The following is an 18,935-nucleotide window of genomic DNA, read 5'->3' as shown; positions in this document are numbered from 1 at the left end:
TCTCCAGCCATCCTTCCCTCCATCGCCGCTGCACAGGGGGAAAGGGCCAGATTTCGGAGCCAATGCCCTCCACACTCCACCCCGTGTCAGCCCGAGGCCGCTCCCCTGCCAACGCTCTCTGTGTGCTGAGATGACCACCGGCGATCAGAGCGTTCCGGTAAAGAACGCTTGACCTTCGCTCTTCATCACCGTCTCTCCCCTGCCAGGTTAGCTCCTGGAAGTTTTCCTCTCGGCGCCGGACATCACGTGTCAGAACGGATATCCAGAAACAAACTACACAGAGCGATGTGACAGGGAACCAGTCTCCATCATCAGGAACAACACCCACCCCCCCTCCCTTAGATTACATCTACACATGTTGGGAAACCGCCGGACGTGGAGCCAGAGTCCGAAGGGCAGCGACGATCGGGGGAAGTCGCAGTTGAACGATCGACTTATCAGTGAGTTCCAACTTTGCGCAACAGACTGTTTAATAAGATTGGGCCCTTGTTTTTTTTTCGTTTCTTTACTGACCATATAGTCTTGACGGAAAAGGATCTTGGCGATTGTAGGGATGACTTGTAGTGGACTGAAAAGCTTGAGAATGTAGGTATTAAGAAAGAGGATGTGCTGGAGCTTTAGGAAAGCATCAAGTTGAATAAGTCACCGGGACCAGACGGGATGTACCCCAGGCTACTGTGGGAAGCAAGTGAGGAGATTGCTGAACCTCTGGCAATTATCTTTGCATCATCAATGAGGACAGGAGAGGCTCCGGAGGATTGGAGAGTAGCGGGTGTTGTTCCCTTATTCAAGAAAGGGAGTAGAGATAGCCCAGGAAATTATAGGCCAGTGAGTCTTACTTCAGTGGTTGGTAAGTTGATGGAGAAGACCCTGAGAGGCAGGATTTGTGAACGTTTGGAGGCATAATATGACAAAGCGTGGCTTTGTCAAAGGCAGGTCGTGCCCTACATACTGACTGAATTTTTTGAGGATGTGACTAAGCACATTGAAGAAGGTAGAGCCATAGTTGTAGTGTATATGGATTTTAGCAAGCCATTTGATAAGATACCCCATGCAAGGCTTATTGAGAAAGTAAGGAGGCATGGGATCCAAGGGGACGTTGCTTTGTGGATCTAGAACTGGCTTTCCCACAGAAGGCAGAGTGGTTGTAGATGGGTCATATTCTGCATGAAGGCTGGTGACCAGTGGTGTACCTCAGGGATCTATTCTGGGACCCCTACTCTTTGTGATTTTTTATAAATGACCTGGATGAGGAAGTGGAGGGGTGGGTTAGTAAATTTGCTGATGACACAAAGGTTGCGTGTGTTGTGGACAGTATGGATGGCTGTCAGAGGTTAAAGTGGGACATTGATAGGATGCAAAACTGGGCTGAGAAACGGCAGATGGCGTTCAACCCAGCTAAGTGTGAGGTGGTTCATTTTGGTAGGTCAAATATGTTGGCAGAATATAGTATTAATGATGACTCTTGGTGGTGTGGAGGATCAGAGGGGTCTTGGGGTCTGAGTCCATAGGACACTCAGAGCTGCTATACAGGTTGACTCTATGGTTACGAAGGCATACAGTCCATTGGCCTTCATCAATCGTGGGATTGAGTTTAAGAGCCAAGAGGTAATGTTGCAGCTCCTTAGGACCCTGGTCAGACCCCACTTGGAGTACTGCGCTCAATTCTGGTCGCCTCACTATAGAAGGATGTGGAAACCGTAGAAAGGGTGCAGAGGAGATTTACAAGGATGTTGCCTGGATTGGAGGGCATGCCTTGTGAGAATAGATTGAGTGAATTCAGCCCTTTCTCCTTGGAGCGACAGAGGATGAGAGGTGGCTGACAGAGGTGTATGAGATAATCAGAAGCATTGATTGTGTGGATAGTCAGAGGCTTTTCCCCAGGGCTGAACTGGCTAGCACGAGAGGGCATAGTTTTTAGGTGCTCGGAAGTAGGTACAGAGGAGATGTCAGGGGTAAGTTTTTCTATGCAGAGAGTGGTGAGTGCATGGAATGGGCTGCCGGCGGTGGTGGTGGAGGCAGAAACAAAACGGTCTCTTAAGAGACTCCTGGGTAGGAACATGGAGCTTAGAAAAATAGAGGACTATGGGTAACCCGAGGTAATTTCTAAGGTAGGGACATGTTCGGCACAGCTTTGTGGGCCAAAGGGCCTGTATTGTGCTGTAGATTTTCTTTGTTTCTATGGGTCAATGTTCCCACCGCTATCTCTCCCTCCCTCAACCACACAGGTAAAATATCATCAACACGTTATCTACTGGGGAGGCAAAAGAACTGATGCAACATTACAGTGGTTTGCAAGCTTTAAATATATTTAATTCGTTTTGGAAAGAGATACATTTACAAAAAGTAGGAAGTTAAGGACTAAAATTTCCACTCAGTAGATTAGCAAGTTATAAAATGATTTCTTCTTAAATTTAAGCGGCGTCGTATCATGTCCAAGACGGAAGAGGCTGGAGCGTAAGTGGACAGGGGCATCAGTGCACTGTAGAGGCGTTGAATCACCTAGTAACGGCTGAAGCGGTTTTTCTGTAGATCATTGCCAACGTGGACTGTTACCGCCTGCAAGATGAAAAGTGAAAGTTTACTTTCAACTTGGAACTTTGAAAAATTTTCTATCAAAGTATGTACAGTACTGTGCCAAATTCTTAGGGACAGACACACACACACAACCATATATATAAATAGCGTGCCAAAGACTTTTGCACAGTGCTGTAGTGATTTTATGGATTACACTGTACTGCTGCAAAAAAAATACAAATTTCATTATGTATTTGAGTGATGATCAACCTGATTCTGATGTGGGTCTCTATTGTGGACTGTGAGAGGGGGGATCATGGTTGGGAATAGGGGAAGGGAGAGGCAGTGAGTGGGAAGCACCAGAGAGACATCTGTAATGATCAATAAACCAGTTGTTTGGAATCAAATGGCCTTGCCTGGTGTCTCAGGGCTGGGTGTGTCTGCAACCACGCTATACAAGTGCATTGGCACTCCTCCTCTGCCACCTGTCCCACACCCCTCCCGCGGTGCTCCACCCTCGCCATTCCCAACATTCTTTGCTCCTGCCAGATTTACAAGCTCGCTCTCCGCTCCATGTTGACAAATACAGCGCTGTGTGCAAAAGTCTCAGGCACCCTAGCTAGATAGATATGTAACGCTCAGCTCGATCAACTCACGTCCGTCTAGGGGAACTGCCGTAGGCCCTACCAAACTGTGTACTCACATTTGCGTAGACGCTACGTAATGCACCCCGATACAAGCCCACACTGTAAAATATCAGACAATACACAATGTACAGTTAAGTTACACTTCATAACTCTTTTTGGTGGTGTGGTAGTGGACACAAAAAAAAACAAAGGTGACACTCAGTAAATTTGTCAGTTTTGTGCACCAAATTAAGTCGTTGGAGCTCACACCTCCCTGATCCGTCCATGTAACGACCTCCGAAACTCCAACAACCTTCGAACCGTTGAATTCTGGTATCCGCCGTCCCGGAACCGCCGACCGCTCCCGCACTCGTCCGTCCTCTTCACTCGGCTTGAGCAGGTACACAAATTGGGTGTGACATATATATGTGAACAGGGCTTCTTATAATGTCAGGCACTGAACCAAGATGAAAGAAATACATGAATTCCCCAGCTCCACAGAAATATAGTGATAGTTACGACATTAACAAGACTATAGCCTATCACTACACTTCAGTGTATAACTGGCACAATAAAACATATCATACTTAATTTAATAATATGACAAAGTATTGCATGGTTGTACTCACTAATTATCATAAAATATAATTATCAAGCAAGTAAAGTAACGTTGTTTGCTTAGAAGCCATAGGGTTGTTAGTGAGAAAAATTTACCTTTGTATTGGCGACCACCACAGATGTAGCCTTACTTCTACGGCTCAGTCAGAGCAGACAGCAGGGCCCGCAGTGCTGAGCAGTGTTCCTAAGCAGGTATCAAAATAACAGAAATAAAGCAAGTAAGTTTTTTACACTTTCAGCCACCTAAATTGGAACCAAGTAATCAAGTATGAAACAAGAACGTCTGATGAACGATTGGTTAAGCCGCGAATACTGGTGAATATTAGTATCAAAAGCAGTAGGTTGGCAACTCTGCCTCGTGCCGTTTCTCTCGCAGAAATGGTTGGACAGGAAGTGTACCTGTGTGTGTGGACACCCACAATATCCTCACAGATCAGGTATTAAATGGTTAGACCAATACAAATCCTGTTTAGTCTTTAAGTATATAAAAAGTGAAAGAAGCTTGAATCTTTACAGAAATTATAATTGTATCTGTATGAATAGAAAATATCACATTTTGTAAGTGAGAAATGTTAACACGGGAGGACAGCAACCATTTGGGAGGTTTGGAAATGTATTTTGTCTCGTTCATTGCTCACTACTCTTTTTCCTATAAACACAAAGATAAAAAGAGCCTCTTTCCAATCAACTATAGCGGCCGCTGTTAAATTCCCCGCTTGTATATTTTGACATTTTTTACAGAGGTGCCGGAGTGGCACTGTGGTGAGATCCGGCAGCAGTGCACCCCTGGCTGAGGGGTAATAACTGTTCCTGACCCTGGTGGTGTGGGTCCTGAGGCTCCTGTACCTCCTTTCTGATGGTTGAGGGGTAATAACTGTTCCTGAACCCGGTGGTGTGGGTCCTGAGACTCATGTACCTCCTTCCTGATGGTTGTGGGGTAATAACTGTTCCTGACCCTGGTGGTGTGAGTCCTGAGGCTCCTGTACCTTCACCCTGATGGTTGAGTGGTAATAACTATTCCTGAACCTGGTGGCACTGAAGGCATTATTCTGACTGCGGTGTTTTACAGACACTTAGATAGGCTGACGGATGATGGAAAATGGCAGGCTGTGCGGGAGGGGAGGGTTAGGGTGATTGATTCATTGATTGAGAGACGGCACAGAATTGACCCTCCCGGCCCTTTGAGCCTCACCGCCCAGCAATCTCCTGATTTAACCCCAGCCTAATCACAGGGCAATTTACAATGACCAATTAAACTACTGACCGGTACGTCTTTGGATGGTGGGAGGAAACCGGAGCACCCGGAGGAAACCCCAGAGAAAACTTCTGGCGTTCACCTTTTTTTTTTACCTGCCATGACTGTTGAGGTCCCTTTGTCTAATCCTGGGTTTGCTCCTGTCCTCGGTCACCCTCTCGGGATAGGCAGACGCGTTGGGAAACCTCTCGGCAACTTGATTCTGCTGGTGCTCGGGCGGGTTCCTGCAGTCGCGTTCCACGGCACTGTCCCGTAACCAGCTCATGCAGCAGATCCTGTCTGGGGTATGAACTGAATACTTTAGCTATCAAAAAACATTCAAGATTGTTTAGTGTCATTTTCAGTACACAAGTGTTAAGGAGAATGAAATAATCGTAACTCTGGATGGGATGCAGGAGATAAGTAAAACACACCAAGCCAAACACAAGAAAATCTGCAGATGCTGGAAATCCAAGGCAACACACACAAAGTGCCAGAAAAACTCAGCAGATCAGGCAGCATTTACGGAAAAGTGTAAACAGTCGACGCTTTAGGCTGAAACCCTTCATCAGGACTGGAAAGGAAGGGAGAAGACGTTGAGGGTGGGGGAGGAGAGGAAGAAGTACGAGGTGGCAGGTGATAGGTGAGACCGGAAGAAGGGGCGGGGTGAAGTAAAGAGCTGGGAAGTCGATTGGTGGAAGTGATGAAGGGCTGGGGAAGGGGGAATCTGATAGGAGAGGACAGAAGGCCATGGAAGAAGGGGACGATGGTGGAGCACCAGAGGGAGGTGATGGGCAGGTAAGGAGATAAGGTGAGAGAGAGAAATGAGAATGGGGAATGGTGAAGAAGAAAACTAGAAGTTCGACAAATCGATGCTTAACTCACTACTAAGATAAGCTCCATAAGATAAAGAACACAATAATAATAATAATAAAAACACAATAAATATAAATACATAAGATAGCTTATATACATGGATTGATTGTATGTGCATAAGGTGACTCTAGGCAGGAGACACAGGAGTGTCTCAAAATCACAATCAGCTTTAATACCATCAGTATATCCCATGAAATTTGTCGTTGTGCGGCAGCAGTACCTTGCAATAGAAAATAAAAACTGTGAATTACAGTAAATATATAAAAAATTAAACAATTAAATAAGTCATGCAAAAAGACAAAAAGACAAAAGTGAGTTAGTGTTCACAGGTTCAATGTCCATTCAGAAACCTGATGACGGGGGAGAGACTGTTCCTGAATCACTGAGTGTCTGTACAGAAGGTGACTCTGACAGGAAATGATCAGGTAGTGGTGGTTGGGGGTGTGGGTTAGTCACTGTTTCTGAGTCTGCTGGTCCAGGCGTGGATGCTATGCAGCCTCCTCCCCGATGGGAGAGGGACAAACAGTCCGTGAGCAGGGTGGGTGGGATCCTCCCTGATGTTACTGGCCCTTGATGGTGGGTAAGCTCCTGGACCGGCTTCACTCACCCCCTGGTGGCTCGTGGGTGTGGACCCACTTCTGGGGATCCTGCGTTCTGATGTTTGATGTTCTGAGCGTTACTCGTTTGTTGTTTCCGTTGTTTGCGTGACTTTGCACGTCTGATGGTCTTGTTTCGTGGGTTGCTTTCTTTAAGTGGGTTCTCTGACATTTCTTTGTTTTGTGGCTGCCTGCAAGAAGATGAGCTTCGAGGCTGTGCACCGTAAGCATACTTTGATAATTACTGTACTTGGAATACATCCTTGATGGCTGGTAGTCTGGTGCTGGTGACGCGTTGGGCACTTAATTGTTTCCTGAAACACTTAATTCAACAACTAATAATTCAGTTTTACTCAGCCCACAAGGCTGTAATAAAATCTAGCACACATTCAGAATTTTAAAAAAATGTTCCTACACAAGGTTTATTAGCCACTTTATTCGGTACACCGGCTCGTAAATGCAAATATCGAACCAGCCAATCATGTGGCAGCAGCTCAGTGCATGAAAGCATGCAGACATGGTCAAGAGGTTCAGTTGTTGCTCAGTCCAAGCATCAGAATGGGGGAAGAAATGTGATCTAAGTGACTTTGACCGTGGAATGATTGTTGGTGCCATACAGGGTGGTTTGAGTATTTCAGAAACTGCTGATCTCCTGGGGATTTTCAAGCACAACAGTCTCTAGAGTTTATAGAGAATGGTGTGAAAAACTGAAAAACATCCCGTGAGCAGCAGTTCTGTGGGTGAAAACACTTTGTTAATGAGAGAGGTCAGAGGAGAATGGCCAGACTCTTAGGCACCCTAGCTCGCGCTCTCCCTCTCGATATATATAGACTTTTGCACTGTACTGCACACATATAAATGAACTTGAATCTTGAACCTTGAGAACAGCTGACAATCTCTCTGGCTATCCATCCCATAGGATGATGATGGTTACTTTCAGTCAGTTAGTGGGGTTTGATATGTGCATCCTGGAGTGATTGTACAGGCCGATCCTTGACGGGCACTACTTGCCACATACTTGGCAGGTGAGGCCTGGAGGGACGGCAGGGGCAGAAGCTCTGTTGTGGCGCTTCCTGTGCCTTTCCTCTGTTGCCTCGTTCAGCTTGTTCTCAGCAGCATCCACACCTTTTCTGATGGTGTCCCTCCACTGTGAGCGATCTTGAGCCAGATCTTCCCATGTTGATGGGGCAATGTCAGCTTTCTTGAGGCTCCTGTGCAGAACTTTCTTGTACCGTAGTCGCTGGCCTCCTCATTTTTGGGTACTACTGGACAGTTAGCCGTACAAGATGTCCTTGGGCAGTCTTCCGTCAGGCATTCTGACAACGTGTCCTGCCCAGTGCAGTTGGGCTGACATCACCAAGGTTGAAACTGCTGGCATTCCAGCTCGAGAGAGGACCTCGGTATTGGAGACCTTGTCCTACCAGGTGATCTTCATCAGAGAACGTAGGTGACGCTGCTGCAGTTGGTCAAGCTGGCGTAAGTGTCTCTGACATGGGCACCATGTCTCACATCCGTTATAACAAGGTTGATATGGCAACGGCCCTGTGTACCTTGCACTTGGTGGCCAACCTGATGTTCTGTGACCAAACTCGATCTTTCAGCTGACCAAAGGCAAAGCAGGGTTTTCTGGTTCTTGACTCAGTCTCTACATCCAGAGAAGCTGAGGATGTTATTATGCTTCCCAGGTAGCAAAACTTGTTGAGAGCATTGAGACAAGTGTCATCAAGGAGTTCAGTTGGTTCTTCGTAGCTTGAGCCAGGAGCTGGTTGGTACAAAACTTCCGTCTTTTTCAGGCTGATTGTCAGTCCGAAGCTTTTGGCTGCACTGGTGATCTCCTGTAAGTCTTCGAGAGAGTGGGCAACCAGTGCGCAGTCATTAGCAAACTGTAGCTCATGCGCCACAATGTCCCTGCCTTTTGATTTTGCTCTCAATCTTGCGAGGTTGAGGAGCCCGCCATCAGCCCCCGTTTGTAGGAAGACCCCTGACTTCAGGTCTGATGTGGCATCCTAAAGAACAGCAGCGAAGAATGGTCCAAACAGAGTAAGAGCCAGGACACAACCCTGTTTTACGCCGTTGCTGATGGAAAATGGGTTTGACAACTCACCACACATGTTGATGCAGCCTTCCATGCCTTTGGGGAACTGACGGATGATGTTGGTTAGGCATGGGGGGGGCAACCAAATTTTGGTAGGAGCTTCCACAGCTGACAATACTCTGAATGTGGTCTGAAGGTTATGTTTCCCTTACTTCGAGGTTCAAAGTTCAAAGTAAATCTATTTTTGAAGTACATATACGCCACCATATACTACCCTGAGATGAACTTTCTTGCGGGCATTCACAGTAGGACAACGAACTGCAGCAGAATCAATGAAAATCTACACACAAAGACTGAAAAGCAACCAACGTGCAAAAAAACCCAGACAAATAAATAAATAGTACCGAGAACACAAACTGCAGAGTCCCTGAAAGTGAGGAACCTCATGTTTTGAGTTAATTAATTTACTTATTTGATGTTATTAACATACAGTGTGGAGTAAACCCTTCCGCTGTGCCACCCAGCAATCCCCCGATTTAATCCCGGCCCAATCACAGGACAGTTTTACAACCACCAATCAACCTACCAACTGGTAGGTCTTTGGGCTGTGGGAGGAAACCAGAGCATCCGGAGGAAACCCTCACGGTCATGGGGAGAACATACAAATTCTCTATGGGCAACGGCTGAAATTGAACTGGGATCGCCAGTACTGTAAGGTATTGCGCTAACCACTACGCTACAGTGTTGCCCCACGGAATCCTCATGCAAATCTAGCAGAGTTTGAGCAGTTTTGTAAAGAAGGAAGGGGAAGGGGAAAAATTGCAGTGTCCAGACGTGCAAAGCTGATGGAGACCTGTCCACACAGACTCAAGGCTATAATTGCTGCCAAAGGTGCATCTATTAAATAGTGACTTGAAGGGGAAATATACTTAGGTAGTCAATTGTTTTGTGTTTAATAATTGCAATTAATTTAGAGCATTTTTGTAGAGATCTGTTTTCACTTGGTCACAAAAGAGGTCTTCTCTGTTGATCAGTGACAAAACAGCCAAATTAAATCCACTATGATTCAGTGTTGTAAAACAACAAAACATGAAAACCTCCAAAGGGGACAAATGCTTTTTTAGAGGCACTGTACACACAATCGCTGACAAGCAACCAATGGGCAAGAGAAGACGAACTGTGCAAATACAAAGACTAAACAAGTAATACTGAGAACACAAACTGTGGAGTCCCTGCAAGTGAGGAAACCCAGATTTCAAGTTTAGAAGGCTAAAAGGTTGTATTTCACTTACTGTAACCCCAGCAGTTGCAACAGGAATCACACTGATCCCGAGGTGCATTTGAAATCTCCTCAGTGACATTAACGTGCTCTGCAGCATCAGTCTGTCCGGAACAATTCACATTGCTTGCCAGGCCCACTTGGCTGCGGTTGCGTTTCAGGACCTTAGACAACTTCTTGATGGCCTTCGAGGCGGCATGCGGGTTGCCCGTTGCGCTCAGCGTCTCTCTTGCGGTCTTTTGCCCCCCCTGGGGGAGCGCCTGGGCCTCGGGGCCACCTTGGCTCCTGAGCTGACTCTGGACCTCAGGGAGGAATTGCCTCGAGCTCCCATTCTGCTCTGTGCTTTCGGCCGGCAGCATGCTGCACGCGTCCGCTGGTTCGGTTTCCTCCCCAACAACTGTGCTCTTCTGGTCAAGCTCCTCGAAGATCTCCGACTGGGTATTCTGAAGAAAACAGAAATATAGATGAAAGGTTTAGAACACAGAATGTTGTAGGCCATTCAGCCCACAATGTTGTGCTGACCTCATAACCTATTCGTAGATAGACCATAAACCTTAGCAACAGAATTAGGCCACTTGGTCCTCCGAGTCTACTCCACCATTCCTTCATGGCTGATTTATTGTCCATCTCAACCCCAGCCTTCTGCCTTCTCCCCGTAACCTCTGACACACTTACAAATCAAGAGCCTCTTAACCTTCATTTTAAGTACACCCAACGACTTGGCCTCCACAGCCGTCTGTGGCGATGAATTCCACAGATTCACCACCCTCTGGCTAAAGAAATTCCTCCTCATCTCCGTTCTAAAGGGACGTCCTTCTATTCCATCATGGCTGATTTATAACCTCAACCACATTCTCCTGCCTTCTCGCCATAACCTTTGATGCCCTTACTAATCAAGAGCCTATCAAACTCTGGTTTTAAATATCCCCAATGACTTGGCCTCCACAGCCGCCTGTGGCGATGAATTCCAGATTCACCACCCTCTGGCTGAAGAAATTCTTCCCCATCTCTATTCTAAAGTGACAAACCTCATTTCTGAGGCTGCACTGTCTGGTTCTCCACTCTCCCATTTTCAAAAACATCCTCTCCACATCCGCTCTGTCTAGACATTTCAGTCTAACCTGACTGAGATATTTTAAAGAAAAGGCACGGTGTTGGATCAGTTTAATGTTCTCGGGAAATAATTGCAAGGGACCCATTAGTATCTGTTCAAAACTCGGACAGTTTCTTTCAGGATGGGCAATGCAGAAACTGCATTTGCCACCTGGAAACATGAGGGGAAACTTTTTCACTCAGAGGGTGGGGAGAGTTTGGAACAAGCTGCCAGCATAAATGGTGCGTGCGAGCTCGGTTTCCACATTTAACAGAAGTTTGGATAGGTACATGGATGGTAGGGGATATGGATGGCAATGGTCCCGGTGCAGGTCGATGGGAATAGACGGTTTAAAATGGCTCGGCATGGACTAGATGGGCTGAAGGGCCTGCTTATCTGCCGTATTTTTCTATGACTCTCCGACGCCGCAGGAATCTTCTACCTTGTGGGAATGGAGCTTTCCCAACTGCTTTCACTCCCACCACCCCCTCAGCTGGGCATGGGGTTAAAAACCCAGAGCTGCAGAAACCCCAACAGAAGCTCCATCCCTGGGAGAGGAAGGATATGCCAAGAAGATGGGCCACACCTGGGAACAGGTTGAAAGACTCCCAGGATGGAGGACTCTGGCGAGCTGCTGTCAAAGGCCTGTGCCCCAGATGGTGTTAGTGGTTCTGTAACTTGGTGTTCGCTCCCCACACTGCATTCTCGATCCAGCCAAGCCACTACAATCAGGGGGCTGGTTCAGGCCGAGCAGTGATGGGACCACTGAACAGACTCTCTATACACTGACTGGCCTGATCTCAAATAATAACAAGGAAGCCCAGAGAGAAGTGGTCATCACCCTGACACAGTGGTGTCAAGAAAACAACCTCTCCCTCAATGTCGCAAAAACAAAGGAGCTGGTTGTGGACTACAGGAGGAATGGAGACATCAATTGACATCAATGGATCTGGAGTTGAGAGGGTGAACAGCTTCAAGTTCCTCGGTATACATGTCACCGAGGATCTCACGTGGTCTGTACATATCAGCTGTGTGGTGAAAAAAGCACAGCAGCGCCTCTTTCAACTCAGACAGTTGAAGAAATTCGGCATGAGTCCCCAGAAACTAAGAACTTTCTACAGGGGCACAACTGAGAGCATCCTGACTGGTTGCATCAGTGCCTGGTATGGGAACTGTACCTCCCTCAATCGCAAGACTCTGCAGAGAGTGGTGTGGACAGCCCAGCACATCTGTACTTGTGAACTTCCCATGATTCAGGACATTTACAAGGACAGGTGTGTACAAAGGGCCTGCAGGATCATTGGGGACCCAAGTCACCCCAACCACAAACTGTTCCAGTTGCTACCATCTGGGAAATGGTACCGCAGCATTAAAGCCAGGACCAACAGGCTCCAGGACAGCTTCTTCCAGCAGGCCATCAGACTGATTAATTCACGCTGACACAACCGTATTTCTGAGCTATATTGACTGTACTGTTGTATAACTTACTGGACATACTATTTATTACTAATTACTACAATTTACACATTGCACATTCAGACGGAGATGTAACATAAAGATTTTTACTCCTCGTGTATGTGAAAGACGTAAAAAATAATATTCAATTCAATCAAATTCAATTCCTCCTCTCACTGGGTCAGTGAGACGGGCTGGCAGCTGCTCTTGCCACACCTGTTCGCTCCCTTGTCGTAGTTTTTCCCGTGACCCTGTCCCGTGCACTATTTCTGTTCATTTCCATCTTACAGACTGTTCTCAGGAACTGAACCCTGTCTACTCCTGAGAGAGCCTGTAAATGCATGGAATCCTATAAGGGTCATAGAATGCATCTAGTCATTGGGTGGTGAATCTGTGAAATTTGTTACCACAAGACGGCTGCGGAGGCCAGGTCATTGGGTATATTTAAACCGAAGGTTGGCAGGTTCTTGATTAGTCAGGGCGTCAAATGATATGGGGAGAAGGCAGGAGAAACAGGGTTGAGAGAGATAGTAAATCAGCCGCGATGGAATAGCAGAGCAGACTCAATGGGCCAAATGGCCTAATTCTGCTCCTATGTCTTATGGTTTTACAGAGGCCAAAAAATTCATGAAGTCTGCTCCAGTTTCTAGTATTTTCTAAAATTTTGTCATTTTAAAATGAATTTTATAAGCTCAATGGTAGAGTATTTGAGTACAGATTAGCAGCCAAAGAGTCATTTAGTTCATAAATAGGCCTTTCAGCACATCCAGGCCGTGCCAATTTATTAATCTGCCGAGTCCTGTCGTCCAGCACCTGGACTGTAGCCATCCCTACCCTCCCATCTATGGACCCATCCAAACTTCTCTTCAATATTGCAATCTAACCACAATTTACCACTTCCGCTGGCAGCTCATTCCACACTCTGAGTGAAGAAGATTCCCCTCAGGTTCCCCTTGAACACTCACCTTTCACCCTTACCTATGACCTCCAGTTCAGTGCCACCCAACCTCAGTGGGAAAAGCCTGCCTGCCTTTACACTATGGATACTTCTCATCATTTTGTATACCTCAATCAAGTCTCCCCTCCACCTCCTACGCCCCGGGGAATGAAGTCCCAAACAGTTCAGCCTTTTCCTATAACTCAGGTCCTCAAGTCCCTGTAATCGTGGTTGGCATTAGGGCAAAGGGACCGATAGCTCTGTGATTATGACTTGGGCTTCCTGTTGTTCCTGTTGGTCAATTCAAATTCTCAACTTGCCTATGTGTGATTTAGAACATAGATCATCGAACACCACAGCACAGTGCATTCCTTTTCACCCACGATGTTGTACCAACTTTTAACCTACTTTAAGATCAATCTAACCCTTCTCTCCTACTTAACCCTCTATTTTTCCATCATCATGTGCCCATCTAAGCATTTCCTGAATGCCCCTAATGTATCTGCCTTTAGCACCACCCATGACAAGGTGTTCCATGCACCCACTACTCTCTGCCTCTATCATCCCCTCTATATTTCCCTCCGATCGCCTTGAAATTATGCTTCCTGGCATTTGCCATTTCTGCCTGGGAAGAAAACTCTGGCTGTCCAATTGATCTGTGCTTCTTATCGTCTTATACACTTCCATCAAGTCACCCCACATCCTTCTTTGCTCCAAAGAGAAAAGCCTCAGCTGGCTAAACCTATCTTCACGAGACATGCCCTCCAGTTCAGGCAGCATTCTGGTAAATCTCCTCTGCACCTTACCTAAAGCTTCCACATCCTTCCTGTAATGAGGTGACTGGAACTGAACACAATACTCCCAAGCATAGTCTAACTAGGGCTTTGTTAGAGCTGCAACATTACCAGTAGAGGTGGGTATGGTGACTCTTGCCCAGTTTCATCTCCCGCCTCCTGCTGCGCCAGGTCTTTGGCCTCTTTCAGAGCTTGGGGCTCCAGTAGGACCAGATCTTGAACCTGCTGCTGATCCCCGTCTTCGGCCTCTTGTTTATCCAGGACTTGGGCCTGCTGTTGGAACTTTTGACCATCGGCCTCCGGTTGGTTCACTGCCTCACTCACAGCATTTCCCTCTTGAGCTTCAGCAGGGATCTCAGATGGAACCTCTGTCTGCTCCTGCTTCTGGCCTGGTTCTTTCTGCTCTGCTTGGGATTGGTTCTGGAGCAGCGAGCAGTGTTCTGTGCCATCGGCCTTCTGTTCAGAAACCAGCTCTGGCTCAACATCTGCTCTGCCTGGAGACAATTCACAGCTGTGGCCCACATTCTTCTCTTCCCAGCTGTCTGCTCGCTGGCTTGGGCTGGAGACAATTCCTAGCACTTGGCTGGTCTGAAGAATACAGAAGAAAAAAAACTTTGAAAACAGCTGGCATTTTAAAACACTCAGTAAAAAACAATCTTGGTGGTCAGTGTCAGATGAACTTCCTGAACTTGTGACACTCAGAATACCATTCAGTTTCGCCACAGACTCAGAGAGGCGTGCAGAAGAATCCTTGACAATGGTACCAGTGACAAGAACACGATGTAGTCAAAGATTTATTTCCATGATATTATAGAATAACATGACACTAATAGTGCCATTCCTGATACTGGAACAGGTCAGTGAGCAGCTGGCCCAGGGAGAGGGGACCATTTAATGTGGTGAGATGTGAGAAGCCCCAGTGCTACTGCCCTTTGAGAGAGGTGATAAAGGCAGATTTATTAGAGGCAATCAAATAATGGAGGGTGGATCAAGAGAAACTGCTTTCAGCGGCAGGAGGGTCAATAACTGGAGGAAAGAGATTGAGGATAATTCTTAAGTTGCCATAAATCTCTTCACTTTGGCTACCGAGATTCCAGTTCCTGGATTTCCGCTCAGGCCTCTTGTTCAGTCTGGAATCAGCCGAGGCCTGGGTCAGAGGGGCAATGAAGTAATTTCTTTTTAACATAGACAGTTGTGATTTAGAATTCACTGTAGCCTGGCCTACTGAGTTCCTCCAGCATTTTGTGCGAGTTATTTTAGATATTTCCCTGAAGGGTAAACACCACAGGGGAGCTGGACTATAATGTGTGGTTAAAGGTGTAGCTGGGTGGTGGGGTGGGGATACATCTCTACCAAAGGAGGTGTAAGGTGATCCTTCCCTCCAGTAGTCTGCAGGTCACCCTTGGGCGAGGGCGAAAGACCATGATTGCCCACATCATACGGCATGACACATAATGATGATGGTGAAAGGAGTAAGAAAGAAAAATATCCTTTAAACAGAGAGAGAGAGAGAGACATCACAGAATGCTACTGTACAGGGAGAGCTGGGGGGGGCGGTCACAGAACGTTAGCTGTGAGTAATGTAGATACTGGCAAAGGCAAATGGAATTCTACAAACAAAATACTGGAGGAACTCAGCAAGTCAGTCAGCATCTATGGAAATGAATAAACAGTTGATGTTTCCGGGCCAAGACCCTACATCAGGACTGGAAAGGGAAGGGGGAAGAAGCCAATATAAAAAAGGTGGGGAGAAGGGAAGGAGGACAGGCTGGAAGATTATGTGTGCAGCTAGGTGGGTGGGGGAGCGGGATGAAGTAAGAAGCTGGAAGGTGATCGGTGGAAAAGGTAAAAGGGCTGGAGAAGGAGGAATCTGATAGGAGAGGACAGTGAACCACAGGAGAAAGGGAAGGAGGAGGGGTACCAGGGGAGGTGATAGGGAGATGTGGAAAAGAGGCCAGAATGGGGAATTGGAAGCAGGAGGGAAAAAATTACCGGTAGTTGGAAAAATAAAAGTTCATGCCATCAATGAAAAGCTCTACACAATCGAAGCTTGTTTCCCACAGCCAGATTTCTTTGTCCTCAAAGAATTATAATTTACAAGGTTTTGGGGCAGATTTCACTACTACAGCAGACAGGTAAGAAAGGTCCCAGTGGTACAGGGGAGACAGTAGGCTTGGGACTCTTCAGTGTTATAGCCAGACACCAGGAAGCCAAGTTATCATGCCACCAGTACACCAGGTAATGATATCTCCAGCAAGAGGGCATCTAACTGCTTACCCCTGATATTCAATGACCCAACAGTTGTTTAAGACCCAACTATCAATGTCCTGGAGGGGCCAACATTGTCCAGAGTCTCAGCAGGACAGCCCACATAAATACTGTGGTACCAGAGCAGATTGGATGTTGTGAACTCAATGAAGACCTTCCCATCTTCACCCTCTTCTCTTCCTAATTCCCCTTCTCCCATGGTCCACTCTCCTCTCCCATCAGATTCCTCCTCCTTCAGCCCTTTAACTCCTCCACCTCTACCAGGGGTTTCCAACCTTTTACTTGCCATGGACCAGTACAATTAAGCAAGGGGTCTCAGAGTGAATGTGGAGAGGATGTTTCTTATGGTAGGGAGTCTAAGACCAGAGGACAGTCTCATAATAGCGAGGTGTCCTTTTAGAGATGAATAGGAAGATGAGAAGAAAGTTCTTTAGCCAGAGAGTGGTGAATCTGTGGCATTTATTGCCACAGTCAGCTGTGAAGGCCGAGTATTTTTGTATATTTAAGGCAGAGGTCGGTCAGGGCATGAAGGGATAAAGGGAGAAGGCAGGAGATTGGGGCTGAGAGGGAAGATGGATCAGCCATGATGAAATGCAGAGCAGACTAATGGCCTAATTCTGCTCCCACATCTTGTGGTTTTATGATATTGGGAACCCCTGACCTAAACCCTTCCAGCTTCTAACTTTATCCATCTTCCCCCTTACCTGGTCTCACCTATCACCTGCCAGCTTGTACTCCTTCCCTCCACGCTCCCACCACCTCCCAGTCTTATTCTGGCTTCTTCCCAGTTCCTTTGCAGTCCTGATGAGGGGGTCTCGGTTTGAAACATCGACTCTATTCCTCACCGGAGTTGCTGCCTGACCTGCTGAGTTCCTCCAGCACTTGGTGTGTGTGTTGTGGGTTGGAAGCAAAATATGCTTGACCCTGATGGACTGCCAAAGGCTGAGAGAGACACAATCTCCACCTACTGGCTGTTTATTAATACGTAAACCAGTACACGAAAAAAAGGATTGTAGTCAGCATAGAGCAGACATGATCACATTGCACGGCAGGGCAGGCTTCTGACAACCAAGTCCAGCTCCTGGCCTTCACGTCTGGCTGAGCTACTAAGACTGGTGGAACCGTTTCTACTGACAGGAGAAGGCACCTAGGTGGGTTACTGACGCCTTAAAACCAGTCACTTTGGGCTGATGCCAAACTGTCGATCTCTGCCATTCCTTTGCATTCATCAGCTGCATGGAGAGAGCTAGCCTGCTGTGTGGGCAACAACTTGCTCTCTGTGTTGTACTTCCCTGGCTTGCACATCATGTAGACAGCTAGGACACAACATCCATGGTCCATTCCGACCAATGCAGAACCTCCAGGTCTAGCTCACTAACAGACTCCTTCAGCGGACTGGAGGACAGTCTCCATATGAAAGACTGGAAGAACTTAAGACATTGGAGCAGAGTTAGGCCTTTCAGCCTATCGAGTCTGCTCCGCTGTTTCACCATGGCTGATCTATTTCCCTCTCAAACCCATTTTCCCTTTAACCTTTGACGCTCTATCTAATTATTTGGTGATGTGTTGCCTGAGCTGCCTATTCAAACATCCAATATCAGTCCATCCTTTCTGAGATAAGGGGCCCAAAAATGCACACAAGACTCCAGGTGAGGCCTCACTACTGCCTTATAAAGCCTCAGCATTACACCCTTACATGCAGAAAGACTGGAATCCTCTCTCTCTCTCTCGTTCACGCTGACACCAAGCTGTCTGGCCAGGGCAAACATCTGCCAACAGGTTTGGTTGCTAGCTTGAAAGCCAGCTCACGTTCCCAACCTCCGAACCAAAGCCCCGCTTGGGATGAAGGCTAAAGCAGTGAAAAGACCCACTGGCGTGACCCTCAGACGTTCCTTCAAAGATATCCCTGCAGCTGAGGGCAGGAGTCCTTTAATAGAACATACAACAGTATAGTACAGGAACAGGCCCTTCGGCCCTCAATGTTGTGCCAGACCAATTAAATTAGTAATCAAATAGCTAACTAAATTCATCTCTCCTGCCTACACAATGTCCATATCCTCCCATCTTCCTCACATTCATGTGCCTATCTAAACGTCTCTTAAAAATCTCTAATGTATCTATCTCTACCGCCACCGCAGGCACCCACCACTCTCTGTGTCAAAGATCCGCTCTCACATCTCTGAAATTACCCTCAATCACCTCCTCCTCTACTTGGACTCCCCGCTCCGGTTCTCTGCCTGCTCTGGATCTTCTCATCTCGAATTGCCGACGGGACATCGGCTTCATCACTCCTTCACTGAATGCACTGCCCTCTACTCTCCCCGCACCAATCCCAACCTGACCATCAAACTGCTTCCAAAGCCAGTAAATCCTTCCTCAAGTATGGAGACCAGAACTGCATGTAGTACTCCAGGTGCAGCCTCACCAGTACCCTGTACAGTTACAGCTTAACTTCCCTGCTCTTCAATTCAGTCCCTCTAGTAATGAAGGCCAAGACTGTATTCCATTTGCTTTCGTGATAGCCTGCTGCACCTGCAAACCAACCTTTTGTGATTCATGTACAAGTACTCCCAAGTCCCTCAGCACAGCAGTATGCTGGAAATTTTT

At 47.0% G+C, this 18,935-nt stretch overlaps 1 protein-coding gene across 1 annotated transcript in view; it reads right to left on the bottom strand.

Moving 5' to 3' along the window:
* Positions 1 to 2,296: 2,296 nt before the first annotated feature.
* Positions 2,297 to 18,935, bottom strand: part of LOC134341778 (tubulin polyglutamylase TTLL13-like) — a 55,093-nt gene continuing 38,454 nt past the window's right edge. The window contains exons 9-13 of the mRNA XM_063039700.1: positions 14,172 to 14,648; positions 9,795 to 10,224; positions 5,112 to 5,295; positions 3,858 to 3,945; positions 2,297 to 3,600 (exon numbers count right to left, since the gene is read on the bottom strand). Coding sequence (XP_062895770.1) covers positions 3,906 to 3,945; positions 5,112 to 5,295; positions 9,795 to 10,224; positions 14,172 to 14,648 — 1,131 coding nt within the window. The 3' untranslated portion in view covers positions 2,297 to 3,600; positions 3,858 to 3,905. The remainder of the gene's footprint in view (positions 3,601 to 3,857; positions 3,946 to 5,111; positions 5,296 to 9,794; positions 10,225 to 14,171; positions 14,649 to 18,935) is intronic.

Source organism: Mobula hypostoma, unplaced genomic scaffold (assembly GCF_963921235.1).
Source record: "Mobula hypostoma unplaced genomic scaffold, sMobHyp1.1 scaffold_201, whole genome shotgun sequence".
NCBI classification, from domain to species: Eukaryota; Metazoa; Chordata; class Chondrichthyes; order Myliobatiformes; family Myliobatidae; genus Mobula; species Mobula hypostoma.
The sequence above is the reverse complement of the archived record's forward strand: the minus strand, read 5'-3'. Positions and strand labels throughout refer to the sequence as shown.